This window comes from Bison bison, unplaced genomic scaffold (assembly GCF_000754665.1).
Source record: "Bison bison bison isolate TAMUID 2011002044 unplaced genomic scaffold, Bison_UMD1.0 scf7180017864062, whole genome shotgun sequence".
In the NCBI taxonomy this organism is placed as follows: Eukaryota; Metazoa; Chordata; class Mammalia; order Artiodactyla; family Bovidae; genus Bison; species Bison bison.
In genome coordinates, this window is record NW_011494634.1 from 2,065,996 (window position 1) to 2,082,025 (window position 16,030).

The following is a 16,030-nucleotide window of genomic DNA, read 5'->3' on the forward strand; positions in this document are numbered from 1 at the left end:
TGGCCCGGGTCGACTGGGGCAGGTCGGGGGCGGCTCCGGGGGCTGCACCGACTCCGGAAAGTTTGCGCTTGCTAGCAGTCCCGTTACCGTTTTGTAAACCTCTCAAATTCGACTCGTTTAGCAGGCGCTCGAATGCATTTAACAAGGTAACTCCAGTTGAGCAAGACTCCTGCGAGTAAAATGCATTTTGGGTGAAAGAAAGTTGGAGAGCTTTTGCTTAAGTTCAGTGTAGTGAGTTGTTTCTTGTAGCCGCGAGGCTGATGGTGTTACGGTCGTGTGTCCTGACAGCTCACTTTTGATGGGAGCCTCTTTCTGCGGCTAATATGCCGCGCCCTTAAGTGTGCTCAGTTCTCAGAACACTGGTTGATGGGCCTTTCCCCGCTCTCCTTTGAGAGGAGCAAACAGACATTGAGTGACTCGGCCAAACTGACTGTCACCTAACTCAGGGGCAGGTCATCTGAGCCAGGACTAAAGTGATCTTTCCGCTACATCACACCGCTCAACAGGTGTGGTCTAAGATTACAGTAAAGACATCTTTCAATGTTGTTTCCTGGGTTTACAGATGCTTTTCCAGCATTTCATTGTTGTTGAGGAGGAATCCAAAGGGCATAAGTTATAACATGTTAAGCCACCAAATCCAAACACTGTGTCTACATTTCAACAGGTGACTAAGGGCTCTTAGTAGAACAGTTTTTATCTGCTGAATGAAGCAGAGTGAATCACTTAAGTGACTTTTCTAGTTAACGAAATTTCAGCCTCATTATAAACACATTAAAATTTCTGTCTCTTGAGAGTTGAAAGAGCCCTGTATTTTACTATGTCTCTAAATTGTCCTCTGAAATATCCTTACAAATGTGATGTTTTGTTGATGACTTGGGAACCTGTGACATCACTTATGCTCTGCCACTCTCTTGACACTGTCCACACCAGGAAGATGTGAAGGTGTATTTTTAGACCCTTCCCTTCCCTTCCCCTTTCTCCCAGGCTGTTTTTGACCTTTTTTTCTTACCCATCATGCACTACTATGTGTGTTTTGTCTTCTAGACGGCCTGGGTTTGTGAAATCACTTTGTAGGAATTATGGATTCGAACTGTGAATAGATAATACAAGCGAAGGCATTGTGGATCAGGTGTTGGTATAGGGACTTAGTGACATCTTCTCAGGTTGTATTTGCTAATTTTAGAGTTATTTGGAAGACCTGCAGTGGTGGGATTCTAACCTGCAGGAGTGCTAGAGTTTATCATATCTTTTTTTTTTCAAGATGAGGCATTTACCTAACCAACAGTTATTTGTTGAATACCAACTGTGTGCCAGGAATGTTTGATGACCAGTAATTAACAAGACAAGACAGTTTTGGTCAAGTCAAGGGCCACAGATGTTATGAGAATAAGAATTGCAGATAGCAGGAAGGGCCATGAAAAAGTGGAACAGGAGAATGGGGTCTAGAACAATGGGTTTAGCCATGGTGGTCAGGGAAGGCCTTTCTGAGGAAGAAACATGAGCTAAGACTGGGATGATGTGAAGGAGACGACCCTGGGAAATTGGGAAAGGTCATTCCTGGCAGACGAGGTAACAGAAACACTTGGAGGTGAGAAAGAAGGCCAGTGTGTTTGGTGGCCCCAGGGAAGAAAGGAAAGTTACATCAGGCCAATTTATGAAACTCTCCACACTAAGGAGGCTACATTTCATTGCAACTGCTGTGGAGAGCCATTGGGAAGGTCAGCTAAGACTATGATCCAGTTTACATTTTAGGAAGATCCATCCAGTAACTCATCTTTGTGGTGAGCGCAGTCTCTGGGACACAAGTGAAAGTGTGGAGCCACTTGTTTTGGATAAGATGCCTCATTTTAACTCTTTTTTTTTGTTTGTTTTAAACCTATTAATTGTTTTTAAAGCATGTTGTTTTAAACAATTTGTAGGTGCAGTCATGCAGGAAAACCTCAGATTTGCTTCATCGGGAGATGATGTTAAAATATGGGATGCTTCATCTATGACACTGGTGGATAAATTCAACCCACACACCGCACCACATGCTATCAGCTCAGTGTGTTGGAGCAGCAATAGTATCCTTTTTTAAAAAAAACAAAAATAGCCACTATGTTAAACATCCAGTAGCAGTGAAACTTTTTTGTGTGATCCATAATGAGAAATATATTTGGCATAGCTGTGAAAGATAAAATGAAATAGGAATTTAATAAACAATATGTCATATGATAGGGGCTTTCCGGGTGGCTCAGTATTAAAGAATCTACCTGCCACGCAGGAAATATGGGTTCAATGCCTGGATCAGGAAGATCCATTGGAGAAGGAAATGGCAACCCACTTCAGTATTCTTGCTTGGGAAATCCCATGGACAGAGGAACCAGGCAGGCTATAGTCCATGGGGTTGCAAAGATTCAGATATGACTTAGTGACTAAACAATGACATATCATGTGATTGAAAACTGATATTCTCCATTGATTTCATTAAAAAAATTTATTTGCAACCCACTACATTTAACAGCACTGGTATTAAAAATATATGTTAGCTACTAGATGCAGACCATAGAGTTTTGTGTCAACAGTTCATTATTGAATTAAATGGAATAAGGTAGGTAATGGTGGAAATAATCCTGAAAGTTCTGGAATGATGTTTTGCATCTGCTGCTAAGTCACCTCAGTCATGTCTGACTCTGTGTGACCCCATAGACAGCAGCCCACCAGGCTCCCCTGTCCCTAGGATTCTCTAGGCAAGAACACTGAAGTGGGTTGCCATTTTCTTCTCCACTGCATGAACGTGAAAAGTGAAAGTAAAGTCGCTCAGTCGTGTCCGACTCTTAGCGGCCCCATGGACTGCAGCCTACCAGGCTCCTCCGTCCATGGGATTTTCCAGGCAAGAGTACTGGAATGGGGTGCCATTGCCTTCTCCATTTGCGTATTTGTGGATCTAGTTGGGAAATTCAAGACAGAACTTGAAGACAAAAGCAAAAGTTGAGGGAGGAGATAAAAATTGTAGAACATTTCCATGTTACTGAGGTATTTCCTGTATTTCTCTTCCATTGTATCTGTGTTGAAAATAGTCTTGTTTCCCAAAAAGATAAATTATCTTTATTGAATTTTCCTAAGGTTTTTATGTTTCTGATTCCTATCCTTCCTGTCTTAGTAAATTCTGTGTACTAGGTCGCTTCAATTTTGTCCAACTCTTTGTGACCCTACGCAGTGTAGCCCACCAGGTTGCTCTGTCCATGGGATTCTTCAGGCAAGAATACTCGTGTGGGTTGCTATGCCCTCCTCCAGGGAATCTTCCCAACCATGGGATTGAAACCACATCTCTTAGGTCTCTGGCATTGGCAGGCAGTTTCTTTACCACTAGCGCCACTTGGGAAGCCCAAGTTCATTTATTTGGCTTCTCTGAGTTTTAGTTGAGTCACGTGTGGTCTTTTATTGCGGTGTGCAGGCTCTCTGCAGGCTCTTTATTTGTAGTGCTCCCCAGTGGCATGTTGGATCTTAGTTCCCTGACCAGGAATCAAACCAATGTCCCTTCCACTGCAAGGCAGACCCTTAACCACTGGACTACCAGGGAAGTTCCTGGTGGATAAAATGAACTCATAAATAGGGATTTCTCAATATCTCACTACTAACATTTTGGGCCAGATAATGTTTTGTCATGGAGGCTGCCCTGTGTGTTGTAGGATGGTTAGAAGCCTTCTTGACCACTACCAATGAGATACCAGTAGCCCCAGTGGTGACAGCTGCGAGGCATCTTCAGAATTGCCACATATCAATTCTGTGAGGGGCCAGAATCATCCTCAGTTGAGAACCATTGCTGGAAACAAAGTACTGTTACCACCTTTTGTATGAAAATGTTCTGTATTCTTGGTATGGTAGAGATAACCATTCTTTTGTGGAACTCATACAGTGTTTCTTAAACAACAGATTAAGCTTGAACATGTGTCTGATCTTATCAGTATCAAAGTAGTAATATTCGGCTTCTTGATGAAAGTAAAAATATCAAAGCTTTAAAATATGAATGATTCATGAACAAAAACATTAGAAAGTTTTCATGCCCAGTCTAATTATTCTTGTAAATATATATAACAAAAATGACAAGTTTTCTTATTGAATTAAACTTTCCTCTTATCATTCCTTGATTTTGTATTAAAGTAGCAAAGTAAGTTACTTTGGCTCCCTGTTAATCAAACTCATGTGAGGGGACTGTGTTTTTGAAGCCCTCTGCAGATCTATAGTGGGGGGAAATGTTTAAAGAGAGTGACAAATATGTGATGTTGCTTCTATTATTAGATTTTTATTATGTTTAGAGCTTAATTTTCCCTTACTTACTGCATAAAAGTACCAATTCTTAGTGATTATTTTTTATTCCAAGGAGTTTTATCAGGAGTTGGCATTTACTGATAAACCACTTAAAGGTCTAGCAACAAAATTGCTGTGACTATGACAATGTGATGGTGTCCTTTGGGTTTTGGAAACTGGTTTTATTTCTGTAGTTTTCTTGTATAAGTACATGTGCACTGGAAACCTTTGTATAGTTTTATTCCTATTGAGGCTTTGATACCTTCCTTAGAGGTTAGTTACTGAAGACCAAGGGATTCCCAGACTCAGATATTTGGGGACCGCTTAGCATGGATTCCAAGGACAGAGTTAATGGTGAGATACCATGAAGATCGGGAGAAGGTGATGGCACCCCACTCCAGTACTCTTGCCTGGAAAATCCCATGAACCGAGGAGCCTGGTGGGCTGCAGTCCATGGGGTCATGAAGAGTCAGACATGACTGAGTGACTTCACTTTCACTTTTCACTTTCATGCATTGGAGAAGAAAATGGCAACCACTCCAGTGTTCTTGCCTGGAGAATCCCAGGGACAGGGGAGCCTGGTGGGCTGCCGTCTACGGGGTCGCACAGAGTCGGACACGACTGAAGTGACTTAGCAGCAGCAGCAGCAGCAGCAGCCATGAAGATCAGTTTTCTTTTTTTTTTTAAATCAGTTTATTATTTTTTTGGCCCTCCAGGTAACACTCCTCACTTTCTTAAGACTTCTAAAACTATATGAGAAATAAGTGGAGTAACTTGAGTATACTTTTGTAGTATCTTCTTTCAGTCCTTTCTTTAATATATTCTATAAAGAAGAGTAACAGTAAACATAGGAAGAAGCCAAGGAAAGGGAAAATGATTTATTTTTCTCAATATTGTAAAATCTAGATAGGTGGAAGTGATTTTGTTTGAATCATATGTCATGATAAAATTACAGTCCATGGTCTGTTCACAAAATAGCTGAATGTTCTACAAATCACTTAAAGTAATGCAGTTTGGACTTTGCTTGTTAAAAGTGTATGTTTAAACTTCTGATATTTTGTTTTGACTCTCAAAATCAGGCTCTTGTTCTTGGTTGTATTATTGTGTTTAGTCATGTAAAAATACTTACATTATTTTGTGTTTACTGATTATTTCACTTATTTATGTGAAATAAGGTAAATTTAATTTTAAATTATTAAATCAAATTTTAAATAATTCTTATTTTAATAATTTAAAATTGTATTTTAAATAATTTAAATTTAATTGAGCGGAAATAAAGTTAAAGTAAAACTCATAGGTGCTGTGTAATCGCACTTACTTATATTTGCTACATACACTATAATATTCTTAATACATTAAAAATTGAAATTCTCTATCATAAGCATTCCAGTCCATTCCATTCCAGGAAATATCAGGCTTTATTTTTTAGTGGAAAAATAGGAGACTAATATGGACATTTGCTTCCTAGCTTAAACTGGTATCAAGCACTGCATTACTAAATAATTATCTTAAACCATATGTGTAGAAGAAAAGGCTGATTGGTATTTGCTTGATGTTGCTTTTATCATGCTCTCATTCTTGAAGGATAAAATTAGACCTTCTGGCCTACTCTTTGAAAATGGGGTAGTATTTCACACAGGTTAAATAGCTTTCAAGTGATAGCAAAGTCAAAAAGGATAGTTCTTCCCTGCAGTAGTAAAGAGAATTAGTCTTAGTAATTAGTAATCTGAGCCAGTTTTGAAAGCTAATGTATCAACTATGTTCATTGTTTGTCTTCTTAGTTTAGTGTGCTTGCTTTTATCATCACATTTCTTTATGGTGATAGTCGAGTGCTAGAGCTGCTCTTGGATTGTTTGATGTTCCATAACTCTTGATTTAGATAACTTTCTAGTGACAGCATCTTCCAGTGGTGACAAAATAGTTGTTTCAAGTTGCAAATGTAAACCTGTCCCGCTTTTAGAGCTTGGTGAAGGGGTAAGTGATTTTTTTTTTAAACTTTTAAAAATCTTAGTCCTGCTTGCGTGGTAATTGCTTATTTATTATGGTGCTAACAACTAAATTTAAAGGAGTTTAAAAGCATTATTCTTAACCTGAGCTTAAAATAATACAGTTAACACTTGAAGGTGAGATAAGTGTGCTTACTGATACATCTTTAGGTAAAATAATATTGGATCCTAGGGGAGCAATCAAGGACTTAGATTTCGTCAGCTAGGTGGCATCTCCATTTTCCCTCTGTTGGAGGTTTCCTGGTATTGCTGTGGCTTTTTAGGACTATGTTCCACCAAGGTTCCTAGGTTGATCTGACCAAAAGGGTCCTAATGATGTAGCCCTTCCCTTACTAACAATAGGCTCAGCACCATCAGCTAAAGACCCTTATCTGATGGTGACCTTCTGCTTTAGCTTTGGTCCAGTGGGTGCTACCTGAGCCTCTCCAAGCCCTCCTGTAACAGAACAGGCTTTGTCAAAATGAGCTTTGGTTCCAGAGCATTTAAACAAATTTCTCACTACATATTCTTACCCTTTTGTTTCATAAGTTTATCCCTCTGATTCAGGATAATACTGGCTTTTTCATTTCCAATCACATATTTCTTGAAATTTGTTTCCATTTTAAATAAGATCTAAATAAAAAGGAATATGTAGTTGATGGTTCTTTTTTTAAATTTCAAAGTTTTATGGTGGACTCTAAGCCATAATGAGTTGTCATGATTTTATACACTGGAGTAGATAAGGTGGCCTAATTAGTAATTGTTCTCCTCCAGTTGCTTTGAAGTGGAACACAGCAGGACTACACAATATGAGTTCATCTAACATATTAATAAAAATGACTTAGAATTTCTAGCAGTCCTTTTATTTCTAGCAGTCCTTTCCTAAAGGTGTCTGGTAGGATTGGCCTCAGCATCAGTTCCAGCCCACAGGTGGTGGAGACTGGGACAGATAGAATGTGTGTTAAGGGTCGGAATGGCACTTGCCTTTCAGCCTCAGTAAGTGGAGTTGAGATATGTGGGATCTAGTTCCCGGACTAGGGATTGAATCTGCATCCCCAGAGTGCCACTGGGCGGTAAAGGTAAACTGTACTCTTCAAGAGCAGGCAGAACATCTTAGTCATTTTTGGATCTTCAGATCATGTCCAAGTTGATCAGCTAACATTTGTTGAATTAAATATCAACATCAAAACAGTCTTGATTTGGGGACTGCCCTGGTAGTCCAGTGGTTAAGAATCCTTCCAGGGCAAGGGATGCAGGTTCGAGCCCTGGTCCAGGAACGAGGTCTCACATGCCTCAACAAAAGACCCTGCATGCTGCAACTAAGACCTGATCCAGCCAAAACAAATAAAAAGTCAAAAAACAGAAACAGTTTTGATCTCCACTTCTGCCACTGTTTAAGGTGGAACTTTATTTAAAGTCCATACTAGTTTTCTTTGATTTTGTATTTTACCTCTCTAAAGTAGACAGATTGGTCTTGACAGTATGATAATGGATATGATAACCTAGAAATTTGACCTGATGTTATCTTCAGATTTTAAGATTCTACCCATTGCTTTTGTCTTAGGGTACAGGATTCCTGTAATAACCAATTTCCATTAATTATTTAAGTTCACTACCTACATTAATAATACATTAACATAAAAAATCCTCTCATTAGGGTAAGCAGCTAAAAATAAAGGTTTTGTTCTGAGCCCTTATGAATAATTTCAGTTGTTTTTGATGATTGGGATTTTAATATATTGATCTTTGATGGATGCCATTTTTATCTATTTTATTTAAAGGTAAACTCCTGATCTGCAGTAATAACCAGATTCTAAATTTTATTAGTCTATTTAGACCAAAGTCAATTCCTCGAATGATGTCTGCAAGAGAATTATAGTGACCATACTGAAATATTGATGTAATGTGCCCCTGATATTTTTGTGTGTTAATACTTTTGACTCGGTTAGAATTTCAAAGCTGGAAGAAACCTTGGGGGAGAGAGAGGAGGCCATCTGCACCCTTTTAAGAATCTGGTGCTCTCTTGAGCAGAGGATGTTTTTGAAATGCATGGACTATCAAGAACAGTAGATCAGGTCCTCATCTCTCATTTCTCAAAGGTAGAAATGTAGGCTTAGAAAGATGAGATTACTTGCTTAGAGCTAAGTAATTTGCCTTCAGTCACAAAATGTACCCTTTGGAATTAATTTCTATCCCCACCCTGTCCCCTTATGGTGTTCAGCTGGAGTGGGAATAATTAATGTAACTATATAGTGTATCTGAAAGTTGATAGGAAAAAAACAACAATCATGCAACACTGTAGCATAGTTATTGATGATACCACCAGATAGATGACATGCATACATACTCATTATGAGAAAACTTGGTTACCACTGTATTTTTAGCCATTTGTTCTATAAATATTTATTGAACATGGATATGGTCTTTGCTCTAAGGAAACTAACATTCTGGTGAAAGACACAGAATAAATGAGTAAACAGTACCCAGTGATAGTGGTAAGTTGTTATGCAGAGAGCTGAAGTACGTTATTGAGTTAGCAGGTGGTTAGTTAGCAGTTAGTTAGGTGGGGAAGGGGTCTTCTGAAGTTGTGGTATTTAAGTTGATATCTACTGATCAGGTGAAGTCATTCAAGCCAAGGTTCAGGGGAATTGACTTTCCAGGCAAGAATAGCTGTGTAGAAGTCTGGAGGCAAATATAGTGTCATGACATTTAAGGAATGGAAGATGGTCCTTGTGCCTAGAGAATCAGTGGGTGGGGAGGAAACTGGTGAGAGACCAGTTAAGGAAGGGCTAGATGAATAGGGCATTGAAAGCCAGCTTGATGATGAGTTTGGAATTTAGGTGTGATTAGAAGCCACTGAGGATTTTAAGACACATGATTTGATATACATTTCATAAAGGTCACTCTATGTATAGAACATGGAATGTAGGGAAGCAAGAGTGGAAGGCAGACAACCAGTTAGGAGGCTGCTGTTGTGCTTTGGCAAGTTTTGGATCAGGGTGCTTGCAGTGACCGTCCATAGAGGGGGGCACCCTGTGGGGTATATTTTACGGTTGGAGTTTAGAGAACTTGCTGATAGACTGAGTGGGCGAGAACAAGGAAACAAGGTTCCTTCTGAACTTCTGTCTTGAGTAGTTGGATGAATGGGACCTTACAGTAGGGGGGAAGAGTGTAGAATTAGTTTCTGATGACAGGATGTTTGAGATTTGGTCCATTTGGGGGAGATGCACTGTGCCTTGGGACTAGTATCTTGTCCTCTTTATAAAACTTCCCCCTCTGTAAATTGAAGGGTTTAAACTAGGCATTCTTCAAAGTCTCCTCTACCTTTAGAATTTTCTGAGCTGTGGGTTGATTTTGATTTGAGATATTCTGTGGAGTATAAGAGCAGGTTTTGTTAAAGGGAAATATGCAGGGCAAGTAAGCCCTAAAGGGACTCTGAGACTTGCTGGTTTCCTAAGCTTCCTCTGTCACCGCCTTTATGTGAGAAGAACATGAATCTGGTTGATTTCCTTAAAGCCATTTTGAACACTTTGCAGACTGTTGAATTCTTGTGAAAGATGATGAGAGCTGAATCTTTAGTACAAGAATTGACATGTCTATAGCATTTCACTCAAATGTTTTTCATGTGCTTACCAAGTGTTGGATGAGAATTGATAGTCAGCTCTGGTCTCTATTAACATGACTTTTTTTTTTTTTAAATAGCAAAAGCAGACATGTGTCAGTTTAAATTCAACATCTATGTATTTGGTAAGCGGAGGCCTAAATAATACTGTTAATATTTGGGATTTAAAATCAAAAAGAGTTCATCGATCTCTTAAGGTAAGCAACTTTTTTAAAAAAATCTTTACAGAAATGTGTTTATTAGTAATTACCAAAATTTAATTTTGAGCTTTTATGATAACAATAAGCAGCTTCAAAATGAAGTGAGATTTGTTAGGGAATATAAAGATGTGTAGCCAAAAGCTTACTTTTTTGAGTTTATTTTTCCTTCCATGTATGTTACTGTGTTGCTGGGGTTAAAACTTTTTCCTTATTTTTTCACTTTGTTCTGCTCTTGAGTGGACCACTTCCTTCATTTTTAAAAAAATATGGTTTATTGTCGTTAAAGATTTTTTTAAGACTCTTTGAAAAAGTGAGAGTGATTTTGGGATGATAGTATTCAATCTGGTAATCAGTTTGGAGATACTGCTTCTTAGTTCTCTGCTGCTATTTGTGTTATTATTGTGTGTATTTTCATCTTGGTAATAAAATGTTTCTGAAATAATTTACTATTTATAATTAGTGTTTCTTTAAATAGCTTTTGCAGTTTCAGAAAATGAAAAGAATCATTGTGAAAGCCTCTGGTTGTGATTGCTTTTTTGGACTTCTATTGTTTTGGTATTTGGAAGTTCATCTTTAAAATTGTTTTCAATTTTTGTCTTTCAAAAAAGTTTTAACATGTGAAATTTTAAACATATTTTATATATATACACACATACCTACACGGAAAAAGAATTTCCTAAAATATAAAGCCATCTCCTGGCATGCTTCAGGGACCATTTGAGAAAGTTGTAAAATAAGTGGAATATTATAGCTACAATTATTGTTATTACATTAATTGTTAGATACAAAGATTGGTTTGTTTCTGTTATTAAGATGTGACATCAAATTGTTAAAAACTATGCTGACCACTGTGCTCTTAGGCTGCTGCCTTTAATTTAGTCTTGGAAAACATAATCCTTGTGAACTCAGTTTGTTCTAAACTAAACGGTTTTATTTCCTCAAAGTGGATTCCCCTGTGGATCAGGGAGACAGTGCTAGTATAATGGGAGGAAAATAAGCTTGAATCAGAGCTTTGCCACTGGCAGTTCTGTGAGCTTGCAGTTTGTTAACCTTAGTTAACTCATCTGTAAAATAGGAAAAATGACTTTGCCTCCCATGCTTGTTCTAAAGATTAATAATAATTAAAACTCCAGCCTAAGTTGGTACTCAACAGACGGAAGCAGCGTCTATCAAGTCTCAAACATGCTTTCTCAATTCGGCTTTTTCGCTCTCTTCCATTTTGCAGTGTTAGGTTTCATTCTCCTTCCCCTAACTTACCTCTTAATCGCTTTCTTTAAGGTTGAACTCAGGCTTCCTGTCTTCTGTAAAGCTTCCTTTGTCAACTCAGCGCATAGTGAAGCCTCTTTCGCTTTCCTCTGACGCTTTGACTCTGCCCCTCCTTTAGGATTCATTCTGCCATTTGCATGTTTACTTAAACATCCTGTCTTCCCAGTTGAACAGTAATATTCTCAAGGGCAGAGACTCTCATAATAGTCAACTTGCAATAAATGTTACTTGTCAGTGGAAGTGAATTCTTTAATGTAGGCATAATGCCATTTAGAAAATTACCTTTCCTTTTTGTCTCTTGTTTCATAGTGCCTGATCATTGTTATGGTTATGAAAAATAAGTTTGTTCCCTGAAGACTTGGTGCTGATCAGATAGTTTACTACTCATTTGTGTACTTTTTTTTTTTTTAGATTATTTTGAGGAAAATGTTAAGCAAATATTAGATTGACAAATATATAATATTTACAAAAAAACATGAAAAATATGCTGTTTGAAAGTTGTGTGGCACTCTATTTACTGTCATTTCTTTCATTCAGGATCATAAAGATGAAGTAACTTGTGTAACATATAATTGGAATGACTGCTACATTGCTTCTGGATCTCTCAGTGGTGAAATTATTTTGCACAGTGTAACCACTAATTTATCTAGTACTCCTTTTGGTCACGGTAATAACCAGGTACAGTATGGGTTTGTTCAAAATAAAGTTGATAAGAGATTTTTAATTATCTTACATAAGGCAATGAATTTCAGTTTTTAAAATTATTTAAAATTTGCATTTAGCGTGCTTGAAAAACTTACAGGTAGCTATTTTTTAATGGTAGTATTTTAAAACTAGTATATATTAGATGATGAAGCTTATATGAGTTTAGTTATTCTTTGAATGGTCACATGCTCTTAGAACTTAACTGCAGATAAAAAACATAAATAATTATTAATAGATTAAGCTTAAAACATGGATATTAATCTATGACATTACAATTATAGAAGTATCACATAACTTAAACTATGTCAGCTACAAGACAGATACTTAATGTTCATAAATACTCTGAAGGACATGGAGTATTTGTTTTTAGGCACAGGGCAAATAGAGGCTTTTCTTTTTTGTTTGTTTCAAGTCTGTGATAGTTACAGTACCAAGGCATATTTATGTATTTCAGGTTAATACAGGAGTATTTAAGGAAATACTTTATATTTTATAAAGGAAATACTTTATAAATGCTTTTATAAAGCAAAATTAGTTAGTTACTGAATTTTTCTTTATAAAAAATTAGTCTATACAATTCTTAAAAGAATAAATGTAGTTTCTTCAGAAATCTAGCTCTTGACTAACTTTCCATGAAATTACCCACAGGAATTTCCCGTAAGGTGCAAGTTCTTTTGCTCTTACTTTGTATTGTAATCACTTTGGCCGTAAGTATTTTTTGGTAAAATACGGGAGTGCTCCAGTTTTGAAAAGCCTTAAAATCATTCTTTGAACAGTTTATGTTTAGTGTTCAAGGAAAATTCAACGAGTATTACAAATATACAGAAAAAAGTCTTTTCTCAGATTTCATGTATATTGAGGTAATAGAGATATAAATGATTAGGTTTATGAGAAAGTGAGAGGTGGTTGAGAAACAGTCTTATGGTCATTTAGAACAGAGAAAAAACTATCTGATTGGGAATAAGAGAAGATTGGAGAAGGGACAGTTTGAGCTGGGTCTCAGGCTCGGTCTAAGGGTTTGGTTTTGTTTTCCTCCTGTGTAATTTGATTCTGCCTTGTGCTGGGTTTAGCTCTTTGCGTGTCCACAGAGTAGTTGGAACTGTGTCTTGTTTCCTTGTCCTCAGCTGTTGTCTAACTTTGTGCCTTACATGGGAAAGATCGCCAATAAATATGTGAGTGGATGAGCACGTTCAAAGATAAAGATTTTAATACATTAATAAAGAACTTTGGGAGAGGAGTATTTTATTTGGAGGAAATCATACAAACAAAAAATAAAGAGAAAGGAAAGTGTATGGGTTTTATATAGGGCTAATGTGAGAAAAAGAAAAGTAGGAGCTAATGTTGATGGGACTTTGAATGCCAGACCGAAGGCTTGGCTTTTATTTTGGAAGACAGGAAACTAGTCAGAATATTTTGATTAGTTGAATGTCAGAACCATAGAATCCTTGAACTGAAAAAAGCCTTTAGAGGTAATCTCATTTTCTGCATTTTATGGATGAGGATAAGTGATTTACCACAGAGAATGATTAATATGGCCATAAAGATAGGAAGTAATATTTTGTTTTTGTAATTTTTTGGTTATTTTTATTATAACTGAGACATAAAACCTAAGCCCATAGATATTGGAACTATTGGGAAGAAAAATCTAGTGTTCAAATAGATGACTTGCTTTTTAAAGAAACAGAGTAGTCTTCTTCCTCTTCTACTTCTTTCATCTCCTTCCTCCTCTCCTTCCTCTTTTCTTTCTTCTTTTCCTTCCCCTCCCTCTTCCCTTCTTCCTCTTCTCCCTCCCCCAATTTCCCTTCTCCTCTTCCTCCTTCTTTCTCCTCTTTCTCTTCCTCTTCTTTGGAAGAAGCATGATATATTAGAAGCATGATAAGTTTAGATTTATAAATTCTGGGTTGACTTTTCAGTAACATAAATATTAGGTTAGATACTGCCATGTATTTAAGTTTTTACTGTATTTTACTAGAGAGTTTTGGTTATTGCTCTTGGCCTTATTCTCTGTAAAATATTAAAGTTTTAAAAGTTGAGATATGTACGAGATACATACAGTAAAGTACACATATCTTAAATATACAGCTTGATGAATTGTTACACGTGCATACACCTGTGTTACTACATACTACCAAAATCAAGATACAGAACATTTCTGGCATACCGTAGTTCTCCCTCTTAACCCTTTCCAGTCACTACCTCATATTTCTTAAAAGAATTGTAGTGTCTGGTTTCTTCTGGTCTTCATTATGTTTGTTGCATGGAATAGTAGTTTATACTGCTTTAACTCCTGTGAAGTGTTCCATTATATGGATATACCACCATTTATCCATTCTACTATTGATGGATGTATGAGCTGTTTCTCATTTGTATCTATTGTGAGAAAGCTACTATGAATATTCTCATATGAGTCTTTTTGTGAATATGTTTTCATTCCTCTTGAGTAAATACTCAGGTGAAATTGCTGGGTCTTAGGGTAGGCATTAAGTTTTACTTCATTAAAAGTTGTCAAAAAGTTTTTAAAGTGCTTGTGCCATTGTATATGTCTATAAGCAATGTATGTGAGATCCAGCTGTTCCACGTTTTTGCTCTTATCAAGTATTGTCTTGCTTTTTCACTTCAGCCACTTTAATGGTTGTGTAATTGTATCTCATGGTGGTTTTAATTTGCATTTCTCTGTTGAATGAGTTGGGCACATTTTTGTATACTTTATTTTGTGAAGTAACTATTCAAGTCTGTTCCTTTTTGTTTGGGGTTGTGTTTTTCGGATTGATTTATAGTTTATTCTGTTTTCCAGATGAAGTCATCCTTTGGATATACATGTTGCATATGTCTTCTCTTTTAGCCTATGGCTTTCCTTTTCACTCTCTTAATGCCTTTAAAAAATGAACAGAAGTTCTTACATTTATGTCTTTTGTGCTCCATTTCAAAGTAGTTTTTGTATGTGGTGTGAGATGGGATTCATCTTTCCATACAGGTATATGTTTATACCAGCATTATTTATTGAAAAGACCATTCGACTGCCACTGGGGTAAGTGTAGGTGATGAGAGGGTTTGGAGAACATTCCAGGTAGAGGTTATCACCGTTATAGAATTCTTACCACTATTATTGTGTTTCAAGTACAGTAATTGTCACTATATATATTTTCTCACTTATTCTTTGCTCCTCACTTCTGAGGTATAGGTTATTTTCATTTTAAAAATGAGAAAACTCAGATTCCAGGACTTTGAGATCACAAGATTCTTAATTGACTGACTTGAAGGTCAACTCTTGAAGACTGGTAGCATTGTTTCCTTTTGGATCTCTTTCTGGCTCAGGGGCAGCTAAATGTGTAAGTATTTGAGGATCCATAGCTTCAGGAAACTTTGCAGCATTCTCTTGTCACTTTGTGCAGGAGTCCCAAATTTTATTATCTCTTCTTCACATAAAAGAAATATATTTTAAAATGCTAGGTGGCAGGTTGCTGTATTGTTGATTTTCAAAGGATTTTCATTGATTACTTTGCATGGCAGACCTGAATTTATCTTCTAGTTTGCTGCTGCTGCTAAGTCGCTTCAGTCGTGTCCGACTCTGTGCGACCCCATAGACGGCAGCCCACCAGGCTCCCCCGTCCCTGGGATTCTCCAGGCAAGAACACTGGAGTGGGTTGCCATTTCCTTCTCCAATGCATGAAAGTGAAAAGTGAAAGTGAAGTCGCTCAGTCGTGTCCGACTCTTAGCAACCCCATGGACTGCAGCCCACCAGGCTCCTCCGTCCATGGGGATTTTCCAGGCAGGAGTACTGGAGTGGGGTGCCATTGCCTTCTCCGATCTTCTAGTTTAGGAAGACAGTAATGCTGAAAGCTTATCTCTTGTGCAAGGTCAGATGAACTGGAACCTATATTTTCATGTTCCCGCTGCCTCCTGCTTGGGCAGTTGGCCTCTCTGTGAGCTTTACTGGGTACAGCTTTATGTTGTAAATCCCA

The 16,030-nt window shown here is 37.4% G+C and overlaps 1 protein-coding gene across 1 annotated transcript in view; it reads left to right on the forward strand.

The window, feature by feature from the left end:
* NEDD1 (neural precursor cell expressed, developmentally down-regulated 1) overlaps window positions 1-16,030 on the forward strand; it is a 52,253-nt gene that overhangs the window by 300 nt on the left and 35,923 nt on the right. Inside the window, exons 2-5 of the mRNA XM_010836304.1 lie at window positions 1,920-2,063; window positions 6,170-6,264; window positions 9,978-10,094; window positions 11,901-12,041. Of these exons, the coding sequence (XP_010834606.1) occupies window positions 1,928-2,063; window positions 6,170-6,264; window positions 9,978-10,094; window positions 11,901-12,041 (489 nt within the window). The 5' untranslated portion in view covers window positions 1,920-1,927. The remainder of the gene's footprint in view (window positions 1-1,919; window positions 2,064-6,169; window positions 6,265-9,977; window positions 10,095-11,900; window positions 12,042-16,030) is intronic.